We start from the raw sequence: 18,690 nt of genomic DNA, 5'->3' as shown, positions 1-18,690 counted from the left end.
TGGCAATGATGAACTAATTGCTTTATTTCTTGGTAAAATCCCAAAATAAAAATTCCTTATTAATGCCACTAAGTCAAAAATACGGCCTGTTTTTAGTAAATATCAGTTTTTCATGTTGTTTCATCTGGTTTAGGTTTGGATTATGATATTTTACATTAAGTGTTACAGTAAATACTATATTTATCATCACCCATCATCAACTGCTTCAACGTTTGTTCATTTCGGGTATGTTTCAAAAGCAAATTATATATGCTGATACACTGGGTTAAAATGAATTTCTTTAAGATCATGTGAAATCAAAACATCAAACTCAGTAACTAACCTTTCTCAAATCATGATCATTTGTTGTTTTGTACAAATTTTGACTCTTGGAAAGCTCATATAAAATTAAATGATGATTAGCTTAAATAAATGCTTTTACTTTATTATCATCAAAATCAGTTGGTCAACTAGAATGTGATATATGTCAAGCCGAAAATTCACCAGAATGATTTTCTGTAAATCAATTCTACATGTTCTCTTAGTGTAACATCACTATACACAGCACAAGTCTCTTTGTATGCATCTGAAAGTTTTGTGAAATACAAAAATAAATATGACGAAAATGCTGATTTTTATCTCCTCACATGAAATGCTTATATAAAAATTTTGCTATTTTAAGTGTTATTTAAAATATATGGTGATATGTCATTTGCTACAATGTATTCTCAACAGTTGATATAAAAATATTAAAATAATTTCAGAGCCACTACAATTAACATATACAAAAACCAAGAGTAGTTTCTAGACAATTTAAAATATGTTACACACCTATGTAAAAATAAGCAACAATACCTAGATAAATGTTGAACTAAGTGACGGCCTTCTGGTTCCATTAGAGGAGATGTATCCATATGTGGTGAGAATCCGTATTTTGAATCTTCTCGTAATCTATAACATAAAAAATATGAATATCTGTATCAATAGTCTCAATACACAAGAGGAATTGACTCATTAACATCCTTATTATTTCTTCTTCAAAATGTTTACTGATAATTTTGAGTTTGACATGCCTTGTCAGTAACAATAAGAACTTTGCCTGTAACAATACACATTTTATAAAATTATACTTACGATTTATTCCTATATGTAAAAATATCTATAAGATGCTAGGCATAAAAGTGATATTTTACTCATATAACAGATGATATAGTAATACCAGGGATAATGCAGAATAAAATGTAAAACACATAATTTTTAATACCACTCAGTATGAAAAATCTAGTTAAAAATTTAAAGCAGAATACAAATATTATTGAATAATACTGTAATAAAAATAATTAATATTTCATATCAAATTTAAAAACGTACGTAATTGAATGAAGAGAAATTTTTATTTACCTACTTTTTCACTATTAATATTTCCTCTAGTTCAGTGTTTCTCAACTGCCGGTCCACAAGAAATATTTGCCGGCACGCGAAATATCCAGCTATCTACAACAGCACCTACATTATAATAACAAGTTTACTAGTTTAGAAAATAATATGATCGATGATGAAAAATATAACAAACTGGCAACTATGTACTTCATCTCCTTTCATAAATTGCCATGCCGCACACTTAGTACATTAACTAGTGTGCCCCTGTCTGCTGAGTATCGCTGATGACTTGAACGCTGAATAGCTATTGTAGTGTTTAAGGCATTTTAGGTTAGGTTTTGCTTTTTTATCTTGCTTACATTCTTCTACATACTTGGATAACTGAAAACTATACATCAGCGTAATTTTTTAATAACCACTGAATTTAATACTGTGATATAAATACAACTTCTTAAACTTTAGGTAGATTAAAAATAAATAACCAGGATGAGTAAGAAGGAAATGAAAGACACTTTACTAAATTTCGTGCGAAGAAAAGATTCTCCAAAACCAAGTACATCGTCTGCCCCTTCGAATACAGATGAAGGTGAATATAGTCCACAATCTGCCAAAAAAAGAAAAAGCTTTGTAAGGCACTATATTGCAGACTATTTGAAATATGGTTTTATCCTTTGGCCACAATCAGAAGAAAATTGTCCAAAACTTGAATGCGTTGTTTGTAGAAAAGTTCTTTCCAAAGAAAGCATGAAACCTTCCAAGCTTTCGCGGCATTACAAACAAAGTACCCACAACTGGAAAGGAAATCCCTGGACATTTTCCAGAGAGAAAGTTTGGAGATGAAAATTCAAAAGGATGCTTTAAAAAAATGTTTCTTGATTGATAAATCGCTTTTAAAAGCATCGTATTCAGCTGCTCTGCGTATTGCCAAATCTAAGAAACCATACTCAGTTGCTGAAGAACATGTTAAACCTTGTTTGATAGAGGTGTGTTGTGAAGTGTTGGGCCAATCTGCTGCAGATAAAATGAAAACTCTGCCTCTGTACAATGATACTATCAGACGAAGAATATGCGAGTTATCATACAACATGGAAAGTCAACTACTGCAAGATATTCGTAATTCGAAATGGTTTGGTGTCCAAATGGATGAGTCAATTGACGTCTCAAATAATGCCATATTAGTAATATGTAGTAATAACAATCTTACTACAGTCGAGGAAACAAAACTTATTGAACTATCTGCAGATCTAGGACTTAAATCACAGTTTGATTCAGTGAATATATATATCAGGTCTGGATAAAGACTGCAACAGAATATCCCAATCTTCATGCAAAGGTGTTTAAGATTTTATTGCCTTTTTCCTCAACTTATTTGTGTGAAACTATATTTTCAGCTATGATTGTTATTTAGACGAAATATGGAAATCGACTTGCTCTTGCGCCTGCTCTACATATTGCTGTAACTGGTTTAACACCTAGGATTGACATTTTAGTAAGCCAACAGAGACCAGCAGCAATTTCATCAATTTTAGTTTTTATATCCTTTAATTTGGTAAATTATGTGTTGCTTATTTTGTATCTACCTATGCTGTTTACATTTCGATTCATTGTTTTTTGCTAATATATTAATTAATAAAATAAATATATCATTCATATTGGAATTTTCTTGGAGTTTTAGTCAAGTTTTGGTAGTTTTATTCTCGATGCAATTTTTTAAGTAAGTTGAATGTACATGTGTAAATTATAACAAATAAAATACTTTAAAAATTACTTTTGTCTTCATGATTTATTTATGTGAAAAAATTGTGCCAGTGGGTCGAATTATTAAACTTACCAGTTCTGCGAGAACATACCGAAATATTTTACCTGTTCTTGGAGTAAATCCAGTTGAGAAACACTGCTCTAGCTGAATGTTTTCACAAAAATTTCATGAAGTAGTGTTATATTAAATAATTTATCAGATTGTTTCAGATGCTTAACTGCTCCATAAATAAATATATTATTTAATTCTATTCTATACATATTCCTAATAAAGCCATTCCAAACTAGAAAAATTTCTACTCCAAAAACAATGTTCATTCAGTAGTGTACAGTAGCCTAAGTATACCAGAAAATATATCACTATCTTAAATAATTATTTCTAAAGTGTTCTTTTTTATTTTTATCAACTAGATGTATGGTTCTTGATCATACAATGTACATGGGTTTTATATCTTAGTTTTTAAATTTGACTTTAGGTTTTTCTCTTGTTTAAGATTATTTTGTTAGTTGTGTTGATTATTTTGTTCATTTAAAACTGTAGTACAGTCAAAAGTCTTTAATCTGGACTCCTCGGGACTTTGACGATTCCAGATTATCGGTTTTTCCAGATTATAGATCATCAGTTTAAATCTGGTAAGATGGCATGCAGAAATTATAAAATTAAAAATATGAAACCGTAATTTATGAAATAAAGAACAATTATGATCTAAAGGGTATCAAAATTTACAAAAAAAAAAAAAAAAAAAAAAAAAAAAACTTTATATTTATTTGTTTACTTTATTAAACATTTCTTTCAACGCGCGCATGCGTAAAGCATACATTACGCATACTTGAAATTAGAAAATTGAAACCAGAAAACTATTTGATGTGTATTCGTGATATTTATAATGACGAGGAATTTGATTTAAATCATATCAAAGACAGACTACATCAAGATGAATTCATACAGTTCATTGCGCGCCGCGTCGTCCCCCACCCCTCAGAACAGCGTGAAATTGATAAACATATTTCGGAATGATTAGAGAATCATAAGATATGCCTTTTTCCCTTTTTTGCAGCAATTCCACTTTTTGTTTGATGGACATCGAAAACATGCTTTCGCTCTGTAGATCCTTTTGGTAGCTCCTGAATCGGAAATTCTTTTTGACATAATCGAAAGTTCACGCGTACTTTTATAAAATTGCTCTAATGGTCTGCAAAAAATAATAAGCCGGAACCAATTAGAAGATTAAGGAACAACGCAGTCTGCAACATTAACTGAAATAGATAACTAGATAATTTTAGCTTAGCTTATACCATCTGTTATACATTAAACGTGCATGTATAAACGTGCGCATGAGTAGATGCATATGTGCATGCGTTAACGCAATATGCATTGACGCATGCTCAGAAAGTTTGTAGCTTTGAGGTCCGGATTATAGATCATTGCGGATTATGGATGTCTGGATTAAAGACTTTTGATTGTATAAGACATAGCATACTATGTACTAGAGGGATTGAGTAGCACTTCCTTCCTATAGTTTAATACAATATTTTTTAAATGGAAATCAACATACTGTAAAAAAATTTTGATATTCAGGTTTAGTAAATTACGAATCAGTAATATGAATCATCAGTTTCTAAAAATGCCCACAAATGGTTATATGGAAGTATGAATTAGAAAGCCTAATTTATTTCAAGGCAGCGGTTCCCAAACATTTTGACTTGTGTAGCCCCTTTTCGAATCAACAGCTATTGTGAAGTCCTTTAGGCCTACTTCATGTGTTACAACTTAATAGTGTTCAGATGTAGTGTAACGAAGGAAGAACCAGATCGATAGTAAAGGAATGTACAAAAGAAATATCTAAACAACTGCACAAAACCAGCAATACTAATTTTGCTTTCTCAGACAACATTTTGAATTCATCTAAAAAATGAAGCTAAATTTCGAAGAGACTTCAGTTTTGAAAGCAACTTTTAATTTGATGAAAAATGTCAATTCTGTAAGAGCCTCGCATCAGATTGAATTATATATATATATATTGGTGGGGGTTATGCTGAACACATCGACCCCATTTGAAATCATCGAGTACATTTTCTTCAGCTATTGAAAATAGTATTCACACAAGTCTATCAAAGCTTCAAGATGCACCTGAATATTTTTTTTTAATTTTTTTCTTGAATCCTGATATTATTTTCATAAGCTTTTGGTAAAAGGGAAGCAATCGATATCCTCCTTTTTCATGCCCTATCTATCTTTATTTTCTATACAATACTTAAGTTTCCTCTTAAATGAAGATACTTTGGTATTTGCTTCAGAAACTGTGGCATTTTTTTCTTTGCAATGATAGATTCATTTTGCTAAAAGTATTGGTCAAATATGTCAGTTTACATAACCAGACTTCGTTATTTAAAACTGTAACCAAAACTGTCTATCAAAAATGCTACTATATCTGCATGCAGTTCTACCAAACATGTCAATGTCTTTCCTTGAGGGAACCATCTTACTTCAGTGTGTATCTGAAGAGAATCCAGTGGTTGCTGTTACATTTCTTTTCCTTATCTTTAATTTTATCACTGGCTCCCATACTGTGATCTGTCATTCCTTTTGTACCATCAGTACAGATACCTAAACAGTTTTCTAACATTATTTCATTTGATGAAAGAATTCAGCTAAAAGATTAAATATTTTTCCTACTGGTGTGCTGGTAGGTAGTAGTTTGCACTTTGTAAGTAAACATAATGAACAAATATCGTTAAAACCGTTAACCAGCAACATCAGACAATATCATCCATTTATCCATTTATAGCATAATTTGGTATACCTTATGTGACTAATAAATGTAGCTTCCACACCATTCCACTAATTTGTTGGGAAATGGAATTATTTTGTAAGGTTATTTTAATTTTATTAACAGTTTTAATTTTGAGTTAAACTTCTTTCCTATCAAATCTTTAACTTCAACTTACGACTTCAACTACGAATGTAGTTTTGGAACCACTCTGAATACTTATTGAGGAGGAGCGGTATTTAAACCGCGAAGTTCTTCAGTCTGAAAGAGAGAATAAGAGTTTGATTTGCGCGCATCTGCCTTTTGGATGCTCTCTCTCAAAGCTGTTATTATACTCGGCCATACTTAGGCCCTTAATAGCTTTGCAGGATATTAGACGTTAAGAGACCAACTCTGTTAGAATTTTGATAGCTTCAGGTATATCTCTTTAGTTTAGATTAGTTTGAGTTTAATTCTTAGTCTCTTAAGTTCAATCCCAAGTGGTGGCTTTACTGTATTTCTCCAAGACGGAGTTGTAAAATCTTAGTTGAAATAACAAAGGGATAGTTAACTCTTCGTACTTGTTGGTTCTTGTCACACGAAGTGATTAGTTAGCGAAGTGATTATTTGCTAACTAGTTCTTAGGCTTCTTCAACTGTAACATAGCATTTAAAAAGTGAGGAACCCTGCAATTTGACAAAGGAACATTAGAGACTAAACAGCCTATTCATCAAGCAAGCACTTGACATTTTCAGTCATACGCAGTTTAATAAGAGTCTCTGCAATGATATAAGCTTCACTAGCTCAAGCTACATGATAGTTTCTTAAGCAGGAAGATTCCAGTACTTTTCTATTTTTTGTTTTATCAAGTGTCAAAATTTTCTGTGAAGTTAAAACTTCATTAGAATTCCTCTTAAAAAAATCAGAAAGTTTATTTTTCAGTTTATGTCATTTATTTCCTTGAAATGGCAGCACACTTTCCACAAATCACATAGACAGATTGAAGACCATTTGTTTCTGTGATATTATTTCTGTGAATCCATATTCACATAACTTTCTTCATATTTTTGTTTCTTAGGTCGACTTTCCACATTCACCCATTTCTGCCACATTCTATAAACACTGATTGTAGTCATACCATAGATTCAGAAATGGTTTCTTTTCTGAAAAGGTCTTCTGACAAACAAATACTGAAGTGCATTGCTTTTTTATTATATCTTTTTTCATTGGTTCAACTGGCAAAGTAATGGAGTGAGCACCTACTTTCAAGTACCTGTTCGAAGCCAATGATCTATGCCTAAAATAAAATCAAAAAGAACAAAATTCAAATAGTTACCTACCTGGAAACCTTTAACCAGTTAACTGTGGAGCCCTCGTTTAAGAGTGTGCACCGTTTTGTGTCGCCAGAATCGAGCCATGACGAGTATATTCGTCAATCACAGAGTAAGTTGCGCTGATAAGATATTTGATGAAAAAGATGGGTTTATTTTATAAAATTGAAAATTTTATTTCTTATATTTACTTATTTGGTTAACACAAGCATATATTACATATGTTACGGTGAAACACTGAAATCTGGAGAATGTCGACTTACACCGGTGAATGTCAACATTCACAGTCTTTGGGTGTATGTCCGAAATATTTTCCAAATACTCTTATTTCTGACTTACACCGGTCAATGTCGACATTCACCATGTACTAATGGTGAATGTTGAACATATAACCATATTATATTTTCTTCTCCGTAATTCAGTCGTGAATAAACGTACTTGAGACTTGAAATAAGAACTTAAGAACGTGAGACCCTAAAACATACAATACATTCAAAATGAGAAAGGAAAATAATAGAAGTTAAAAACTTACTTAATTATACAGTACATTCTAAATGAGAAAATAAAATAACAGTAATAAAAAACTTACTAAATTATGTGATTCAAATCTTATTTATTGCAACAACTTAAACTATTATGGCACTTTATGACCTCTCTTTTCGACTTTCACCAGAGCATATCTGTGATTGTCGACATACACCGGTGAGGGTCCGAATATACAAGGATGTAGTACAATATTTGATCCTTCACCGACGTATTTGGTGAATGTTGATATTCTCCAGTGAAAGTCGACATTCTCCAATTTCGGTCTTTCACGGTAACACATACATATTAAACTAAAAACACAATAAATTAAATTAAATATTATATGTACAAAAGTAAGAATTTAAATTCCTGCTGTGGAGTGATATTCAGCAAAACAGGGTACTTATACGCAATGGGACTTTGAAAATCGAACACCAGTAACGTGATTTCTTCCTGATCTTACGTTTGTAGCAATGCGAACAACTTCGCATTTTTTCGATGTTCCGGGTATATAATCGGAAACATGATTCCCACCTAACTGGCTTATATTAGGTATAAATGGCCGAATTTGTGTCGATTTATTTCTTTCAACTGGATGCGTCGCATAAGTGTCTTCAATAAATTTGAGCAAAAAGTTGATACGCAATAATGTTCCATTATTTTTTTATATAATATGAATGCATTCAGACACATAATGTCTAAGAAATGGAGAAATATCTTTTTTGTAGTACTTTTTGAGTCGTTTTCTTATTGTGGAGTATGCTATGATAATTCCATCGCTCATATCCACTCCACCCATTTTTTTATTATAATCACCCATTTTTTTATTATAATTTTATTATAATATCCGGTTTCTTTGTTATTATTTTTCTTTTCTCTGTTTCTATTACGTTGCTTTATACACAAGACGAGTATACTCGTCAATACACAAAATCGTGCCGCTTCTCTATGACATGTATACTCGTCAATTACAGTTAACTGGTTAAAAGCACCTATGCCAATCAATAATGTAACATCTTTACCAGAAATCTACTGTAGAAGTTCAGAATTCAAACGTACGAGAACAAAACACAATCCTTTATTGAACAAGTATATGATTTACTTTAATTAAAAAATTTATTTATATTAAAATCTCTCCTGTAGACCTCCTTTTGTTTACTCCATCAGAATATGTAAATGGCGGAAGTTTTAAGAAGATTAAGAATTTATGTTTAAAAGAGTGAGAAACAGTTTGTGTCCAACATGAGTACTTGTCTGTCTGCTGATGAATTTCTCCTTTGCTTTCAATATGAAGTTAATAGTTCCTAAAACTAACCAAGCCAGGTGCTAGGATATAATTTAATCATGTGAACTATAAATGATTGAATTCTATGTTGGCTGTTATTCCTATGAGCTAAAGAAGTCAATTTGAAATCATAAATTTAATTTTGTACTACAAGTTAAAAGAGTAATATATTTTTAGTTGATTTTTATGTTGTATTCACTTATTATTATGATATTGTGAGTTAAAGCTTGGATGAAAATGCATTCAGCAGGTTAGACTAGTATTTAAAGTTAGCTTTGATGCATACAAATTCTACAACTAAACCTCCGAAAGTGGTCAAACAGAGTTCACAACTAAACCTCATTAAGTGATGAATTGCATAGAAAACTCGCAGAAGAGTAGTTAGGAAATCATATTATCAATGTGAAAATTCAAAGCAGAGTCACTTAACTAGTCAGCCTGTATTTATATAGGGATAAGTTTCAAGAAGCTTTGAGCAGTTCTTCTTAAAAGATCAAAAGTAAGCAAGATATTTCTTGAATGCTTAATTCTAAGAATACACTCAAACAATAAGTTTCAGGACAGGAGGTTAAAAATGCAGTGCACAATAGACTGTGTACACCAGATTAGGGCATAGTGGGACAAAAGACCCTAAAAACTTGGTCTTAATTCTCAGACACCTTAGAAACTTATTTAACCCTGCAATGGAGGAGCCAGCGTACAGAGTACTCCAATGCCATATTTTGGGCTGTAATTTTTAGACAACCCCTTCGTGAGCTTCTTCTCTTCCTCTACCCTCCTAGAAACATTCCATGAGTGCAATGCATCTGGTATTTCGGGTCAGTCTGGTTTTCGCCTTCCTTCCGAAAGCAATTATTGTGAACATGTCGCGCAGGTGAACGCAGTACGCCGCTCCTCCAAGTATGTACAGAAAGAATAGTGTACCCCCTGAAGATTATTTGCGCGTTTTAGAAGAAGTCTCGGTTGATGAAGACTCCGACAATTTGGATAACGCAACATATGTCAATGAATAAGAAGTCATTGAACATTCTGATCATGAAAGTGACTCAGAAATTGAGAGAAATGTTTCTAAACATCCTTATTTTCCTTCCTCAAATGATGTTTCCCCAACAAATAACGATTTTAGTGATGATGAAAATGACATGAGTGATTTAAAATATGAGGACTTTTTTTGTAAAAACAATTTTCAAAAAGAAGAAAGTTGAAGGAAAGTTTCTGAAAGAAGAAAAGGAAACTTATAAAAGGAAGAAAGTTCCCCCCAAGAGCAAATTCGAAAGAACGCCTAAACAAATTTGATGAAAAAAATATTCCTAAGTGCCAAAACTTGTGATGATATAAATGATGAGCTTTCTGCTTTCCAGAAAATCATAAATACAAATATGATTAATGCTATTGTACAATATACAAATATTTATCTCAAACGTAACAGGACTGCAGATGATCTCCAAAACATCTGAAAGAGAAGCATGTATGATACTAATAGAGCAGAAATATTAGCCTTTTTAGGAATTTTATTCTTATTAGGGTGAAAAGAAAAATGTCAAAACTCAATTTGGAGGAAGCATCGGCAAAAGACGGTACTGGAATTGAAATTTTGCAAGGGGTCATGGGTCTCAAGCGATTCGGAAACTTGTGTGCTGCTATTAGATTCGATGATAAAGGCACAAGGTATGTGCGAAGAAAAACTGATAAATTTACTGCACTACGAGAATTTATTGAATCTTTCAATCAGAACCGTCAAAACTTTTATACACCAGGTGACGAACTCACAATCGACGAGAAGTTGGAACCCTTTTGCGGGAGATGCTCTTTTATTCAATTCATCCCCAACAATCCCGCAAAGTACCTTCTGAAAATTTTTGCAGTTGTTGACTCACGAACGTTTTATGCATTGAAGCTTGAAATTTATTGTGACAATCAACCTTCAAGACCTTACGAATCTTCTAATTCAAATATTGACATCATTGTCAAAAGGCTAATTTCGTCTGCACGAAGGTTCCTACCGTAACCTGACGACCAATAATTGGTATACAAGCTACACGCTAGCTCAATATCTTCTTACCAAAAGTATAACACTTGTGGGCACACTGAAAAAAAAATAAAAAGGAAATTCCAAATGAATTTCAGCTATCAAAAACAAGAGAAGTCGGCAGTTCACTGTTTGGTTTTCAAAAGGATATGACAATTGTTTCATATGCAACGAAAAAAAATAAGTGTGTAATACTGTTCAGTGCTTTACACCAGTGCTCCGCAACCGGTGTGCCGCGGCACACTGGTGTGCCATGAGTAGGATATAGGTGTGCCGCAATCAAATACATGTATTTGACATTTTGCAATTTTTTATCATGTATTTAATACACAATGACAATTTTTTTTCCTTAATAATGTCTATTTTAAATGTTTTTATATATTTCACTGTTGTGTGTGTGATTGTAAGTGTGTCAGCATTTGAATTTTTTTGGCACTTCCTTGATAACTCGGAACTCAAAAATATATAACTTTTTTAAGCGCAGGTATCACATTGATAATTATTATGATTGCATATAAATAAATATGTTATGGTTTTATAATTGTATATTTTTCAAATTAAAAACAAAAATTTATTATAAATTTTGTGTATAAATCAATACATATATACATTAGCTTTTGGTGTGCCACGAAATTCCAGAAAGATTTTTTGTGCGCCGCAGGTGAGAAAAGGTTGCAGAGCACTGCTTTACACGATGATGACAAAATTGACCGGGAAACAAATAAACCTCACATAATCCTTGGATTATAACATATGTAATGGCGAAGTTGACACCGTAGATCAACTATGTAGTAATTTCACTGTCGCCCGAAAAACCAAGAGGTGGAGAATGGCAATATTTTTTACACTCCTAAAAGTAGCGGGCATAAATTCACAAGTGCTCCTGAACTTAGCCAAACCTGATGCAACCATCAAATTTAGAAGATATTTTTTGAAAAATCTAGTTACATTTTTGATGAAACCACATCTTCAGTATCGTCTAAAAATGCCATTTCTCCTGTCGCATTCCAAAGCTATTATTAGAAGGCTGGCAACAACAGAAGCGGACAAGACGGCCGAAAGGAAAGAGGAGCCACCTGCAAAAAAAGATCAAAGGACGCTGCGCTGAGTGCAGTAGAATGAAAAATAATTATACTACCATAAAATGTTCTGAGTGTTCTAAGTTTACCTGCAAAATTCATCTGGACAAGAGAGTACAACTTTGAAAACCCTGCTGCAGTGAAAAGCGACAATCTGAAGAGGATTAAAGTAGCAAAAGGTTTTTAATTTTTTCATTTGTGAAAATTTATTACTTACCGAACTTTTCTTTACAGAATATTTATAATTTGTAAATTTGACTTATGATCTTATAATTTTCATACACAAAATAATACAGAATACTATATAACTTTAAATTACATTTCCAGTGCATTCCATTTTTTGAATTAATTAAAAGTTCGTAATTTCCATCTTTGCTGCGTTTTTTCTGTTATTCATTTTCTTATATCATTTTTACTATGACGAATCACCTTATTAATGCCATGTATAAGATTAAATAGTTTCAAACACGAAGCAGAGGCTCGAAAAACGACCTGGCGTACTACATACGCCGCCCCTCTAAAATTGTACCATATGCCAGCCCCTCCAGCTGAGGGTTAACAGAATTAAAATTGTTTATAAAAGTATTTTATGTTCAAACAAAGAAAATAAAAACTTGCAAATGCTTAATTATATATAAACTAAATTTCTTCATAGTGTGTAGCTAGTACAAAATAGAAGATCTATGAAGCAGAAACAGAAGTTTATCTAGGAAAAGTCATTTTCATCATTTTCAAACATGAAGTAAATTTTTACACACATTTTTGACACTTTTTTTACACTAAAAGAAGAAAATAAAAATACAATTTTATATATCAAGTACTTAGCACTGATAAGAAGTTCATCTGACGAAAAATTCCTTGTTATCCATCAGCACTACTATTACTTTATTGTAGACATGGGTCTTCTAAATACTGAAGAACCAATGAATTTAAAGCTCCTTTCAGCAAATTTTCAAATTATCTTTTAGGTAACTTTCTCTTGCTAGTTATAAAGGAATCAGTGCTCAATAACAGCAAGTTAAAAATATTTTCATTGCATTGTTTTCAACCACATCTTCTTGAATTGTGTTTTCAATATCTTTAAGAATCTCCACAGCATAATTCCTCAGCATGCTTTGTTAATTGCCCTTACAGCAGAAAAGCAGAGGACATCATTTGAGATAAATGTATAAAAAACTCATAGAATGTGGAATAAAATACCTAGCTATACTATGAGCATAGTTTCTGAATTTATTGTTGTTAATTGCGGGGCTGCCTGACACAAATATTAAAATAATATGCTTTTTTTAAAATAAAATTAGCATCTACTTTTACTATGAGGGGAAAAATGGTTATACCATATTTCTGTCAACTGAATAGCCATAATAATTCTTAAATTTGTCCAAGATTGATCCAGATTGTTTTTAAGTAAATTTGAATTTCCCTGCACTCAACTACCTGTTTATCGTGTCTTTGTGCTTGTCACTTTTCTATGGGAAATGTCGCATGTTTCTTATCATGTCACATGTTTCTACCATGAAACCTACCATTGGCTTTACGTAATTACTTGTTTGTATGAACTATGTCATGAAGAACAAATGAAAGTAAGGAATATTTCTCTATTCATTTTGGCTAAATGAAATTCTAATAAGAAAATGATAATAAGAAATCTGCATAATAAGAAAATGATCAGCAATATAATGAAAAAGTTAAAACATCCTATTTCTGTGATAAGTATCTGTTATCATCATGCAAACAAAAGTGCCTGATTCGACCAGAAAGCTAAACTAAAAGACTCCATTTTTCTCTGTTTTTGCTATGGCTGAAGAATATTTTACAACCACAAATATTAGCCACCATAATTCAAACTTTTTATTGCTAAGTACAAAATTATAAATATGCTTATTTATCAGTACTTGAGTTATCCATGAGAAATAGTAAAATTAGTCAAAATAAAATGACTGCAAATCAAATCAAACATTTAGCCTATGAAATGCTTTGACCAAGAATTTCTGCACAAGAGGTTAACAGACATAAGAAAAGCCATTTCTATTTATGGTACGAGGGGGAAGAACATATTGTAGGATCTAGAACATTCACTTTCATATCTCTACTACAAAAATGCTCCATGTTATAAAATTTTATTCCGTATTATAAACAACATGAGCACCTTTTCCAGCAGAAGATGTATCATCTAACAGAGGAGACGTAAAATTGAACTTAGCAAATTCTCTTCAAAATGTCATTGTTGGTATTTTTTTTTCTCTCTTTTTTCATTAAACTTTTCCTTATTTTTTAATGCCATAAATTTTTATTTATTTCCTTTTTCCTGCAGCAGCAGCAGAGCACAGTTTGGGAACCTCTGACTTAAGAATGATACACCAGCATAGACCTTAAGTAAAATGCGATCTTAATTTATACACTAATTAATTTAGCATTAATTTCAAATAAAAATAATATACTATAAATCTAATTTCAGTATTGCATTTCTTTCTCTCCCCTCCTTTATTTCATGCGGAATAATGGTTTTCTGCTTTATAAAAATATTCTGAAGTTTTCCAAATGCTTTAAATGTTTATTCTTGGAAGCTCTTGCTTGGAAAAGTAGTCAGTTATTCATGTCTCTTGTCTCTATCAGTAAAAGTTCTTCATCATTTTTATACAAAAAAATTTTCTTATCAGTTATAATTTCTTTATTTCCTCATTCTTCCTTTAAAAACACTTCATCACTACTAGTATATTTACCTTTTTTTATAAATTACATTTTTATGTCTCATATCCAGATGAAGTTTCAATACAAATAACATCATGACATACATTATGTTAGGCCACCTTGAATGTTCTGTTAACCAATTTTTGGTGATAAGACAAGTGAAACAGTACAAAAACATGACAAAATTTCAGAAGAAAGAGATGAAAATCCAAGAGGGCAAGGTCTGATGAATATGGGGTGTGATACAAAACATTCCAACCATACTACTCAATAAATCTTTGTTTGACATTCATCAAAATATGGGGCCAAGCATTATCATGGTGAAAGATAACACCTTGATGATTGGTTCATTCTGGGCAACTTGCTTTGATTTTTGGTTTTCAGCTACCATCTGGAAACAATATTTTTCCAAATTTATTGTCTTATTTAGCGGCAACAATTCGTAATATATTCCTTTGTAGTTTTACAATATACTACACAGTACTTGTTTTGGATGTAGCCCCCATCTTGATGTTATAAAAGGAGGTTCATTTAACTTACTCCATGATCTTTTTCTTGTAACATTATTGTATTCTCATCTCCAGTAATCAGCATTTTCAAAAGAGAAGTTTACTTCTTTTTAGGAAAGAATCACTTGCCGAAACTCAAGAAAGCATATTCTGCTAAGTATGGGTACTAGTACAATGTAGCAGCTTACATATACAATCTTCTTCAAATTGATCATGCTTTGTAGTTTTTGGAATATCCATTCTGTCTAATAGTTCTTGAGCTGCTAAATGCAGATTTTCAGAGATAGTTTCGTTTAATATGCCCTTGTTTACAGAGGATGGTCATCCAGAGTGAGCATCACCATTGAGGCTGAAATTTTTTTGCTTAAATTTCTCAAATCATCTTTGAACTGTATCATCAGAAACAGCACTTTGTCCATATACAGCCTAAATATTAAAAGTGAGCTGAATAACTTTTTTTTAAAAAATAGAATAGAATAATATGACAGAAATGAACTTTTGGGTTGTCCATTCTTAGCACTGCATAGAAACAAAAATTATGCCATAACAGATACCAGAAATATGCAATATAAGCAGAGAAGATCGCATTTAAACATCCTCTTTGGTAATAATTACTCCTTTTCAGCATTAACCAAATGACTAGAAGAAAATGCACATATTTGACAAAACACAAAACTTTCTGGATGGCCCAAACATTCTAGGTTACCAATTCATATCATGGCATACACAACACATTTTAGATTACACATACAGATTCATAGCAGTTTAGAAATAATATATAATTAGTAAAGTTTTATCAAAGAAAAAGAAGAAAATTACCCTTTTAGTCCAGCATGACAAAACTGGAAAGATGCACCACTCTGTCGGCCAAAAGTTAACACATCTTGCCAGTCAAAATCAAAATCAGTATTCTTTCTATGTTTCATGTCATTAATGCATAATGAAGATACTCCTAAAAGCTCAGCCATTTTTTCCAGATTTTCATTTACTTCTAAATCTAAAAATAATGAAATAGAATGTTGAAAATGTAATAATCACAAGCTTACAAACAATTTTCTCACAAAAATTATTCATGGATAATATATAGCTTTAATCAAATTATACATGATAATATTTCGAACAGATCTTTCGAAACATTTGTTAATTTCACATAGTCAAGTTACATTAAGGGAATTTTGAAAACTTTTCATTTTTGAACCAAAACTCTTGATACCATAAAACAGGATATTGTAAAGAAGGAAAGTTTTGCCTATGAAGTAATGGAAATGAGCATTTTAAACATTATGCCAATATTCAAGATATATACGTGAAGAAACATAAAAATGCAAATAAGGAAAGAAGAGCAATGAAGGTTATAGGATTTTACTAAAACAAAATATTTTTGATGCTGTGAATCATGATGAAGCTGTAGAAGAGTGCAAAGAGGAAAATGAAGATGAAACAGTAAAGGTAATCATAGTCACTAGAGTGCAACATCCACTTATTGGACTATTAAAGGTAAACAAAATAAGTTTTAATTTAATGACATCATATTTTGGACAGCATTTTTCAGGATGTCTGAAAAAAAGCAAACATGGCTCTCAAAATAAATAAATAACAACAACAACATATTTCTTTCTCAAACTGGAAAAACTATGCAAATTTTATATTACCTAAAATGAACTTTAGTTTTAAATCATAGAAATACTGTTTGTGGATAAATTACAATTTTATATGGCCATTTTGGATTATCTGTACTTTTCAGCTACCCATCTATAACACTGCATTAAACAGCTCATAGAATTAAATGCTGAAAAACACCAACAGCCAGCTTTGACTCGCACAGCTGAACAACAATGATACTGGTTTAGCTACGTTACCTGACTTCACTTGAAAAAATGCATATTGTGAGAAAAGATAAAGCATGAGTCAAGTAATACTACTTGATGTGGTCAAACAATTTTAAATGCCAGCTTATATAAAGGGCCTAAATTATCAGGTTGATCTAAAAGTAATATACATGGGATGGAAGACACAAACAGGGATTGCATAAATATAATTATTTAGATTAGTACCCTTCATTACCTTCAATTTCAGTCCCTCATTCAAACAGCTTTTGCAACTTCTTTTTGAAAAATTATTTTGGTTTTGCCAATAAGAAAATGCTGCAGTGACCTAAAGAAGTAATAACTAAAGGAGACACTTTTTGAATGCATAGGAGATAAAGTAAGAATTTCGTATAATTTAAGGTTTTGTCAAGTTGCTATTACAATGTGTAATTTAGCATCATTCTGTTGAAAAATCCCATCAGGTCTGTTGATTAATGTAGGTCACATGGAGACTAAAGCCTGTTTCAAATTATTTAACTGATGATAGCAGACATCGGCATTAATGTTAGAGCATCGAAGCAAATCTTTTTCACATCTCATGTCTCAATGTACCATAAAAAAAAAAAAAAAAAAGTTCTTTCATTTGTGAAGAAGGAAATGCAAATTGATATATGTTGCCAAAAGTTTTCAGCTGTGAGAGCATGTGAAACCCAAACACACAACAAGAAAACTTTCCTATTCATGTCAAATGATATACCAGTGTTCACAGTTCACAATCAAGTCTCTCTGCTATTTTTTTACATATGATATATAGATCTGATTCTATCAACATTTAGGGCCCATCAGCAGCCGAGCAGTAAAGTCGCTGAATACTGGAAGTTCGAATCCCGCAAACGGGCTGGCTGCATAGCCAATTTCATGGTTTTCCTCGTATGTAACATGTATACAAACCAGTTTTCCTTAGAAAGTCTGCCACGAAGGCATCCCTCCCTTTATGCAGATAGCCCTTGAGAAAGAAGAGTAATAAAAGTTACAGGATTTTATTAAAACAAAACATTTTTGATGCTGTGAATCATGATGAAGCTGTAGAAGAGTGCAAAGTTTTTGCCATAATCAAATGAACCAAACCAAACTATCAACATTTACATTTCATTATTTTCTAATCCCTTTAATCAATACTTCCAGAATCATCTTCAAACTTAAAATTTTCACTTCAGTACTACTTAAATCAACCTTGGGACTGACATACACTACTAAAACCTGGGTATACTGAAAAAGCCATCCATCTGCCTTTTGCAATATTTTCAAGTAAAGGAAACTCATAAAGATGATATGCACAATATGCTGCTTATATGACATCATTCTTCTGTCAATAAAGTCAATGAAATGCTAATCCAGCAGAGCTGGAAAAGAAAAGGCTTGAATTGAAAATGATTATCTGTAAATGATTATCTTATTATCTGTAAAAATTTCAGTCACAGAATTATTTTAATATCCATGTGCTTAAATTTTGGCAAGTGAAAGGTTACGTTATTTGGATATGGCAAAACATACAAGAGCTATATG

The 18,690-nt window shown here is 31.8% G+C and overlaps 1 protein-coding gene across 5 annotated transcripts in view; it reads right to left on the bottom strand.

Moving 5' to 3' along the window:
* Window positions 1-18,690, bottom strand: part of LOC118199942 (putative arginine--tRNA ligase, mitochondrial) — a 136,255-nt gene that overhangs the window by 21,223 nt on the left and 96,342 nt on the right. For 4 of the 5 annotated variants that reach the window (XM_085823619.1, XM_085823620.1, XM_085823621.1 and 1 more), the window contains 2 exons: window positions 16,136-16,313; window positions 811-930 (listed from right to left, as the gene is read on the bottom strand). In XM_085823619.1, coding sequence (XP_085679745.1) covers window positions 811-930; window positions 16,136-16,313 — 298 coding nt within the window. The remainder of the gene's footprint in view (window positions 1-810; window positions 931-16,135; window positions 16,314-18,690) is intronic. The other variant, XM_035371834.2, reaches the window with a different exon arrangement.

This window comes from Stegodyphus dumicola, chromosome 9 (genome assembly GCF_044657685.1).
Source record: "Stegodyphus dumicola isolate Sdum_Otavi_A_Nest chromosome 9, ASM4465768v1".
NCBI lineage: Eukaryota > Metazoa > Arthropoda > Arachnida > Araneae > Eresidae > Stegodyphus > Stegodyphus dumicola.
This window is presented reverse-complemented; position numbering and strand designations above follow the sequence as displayed.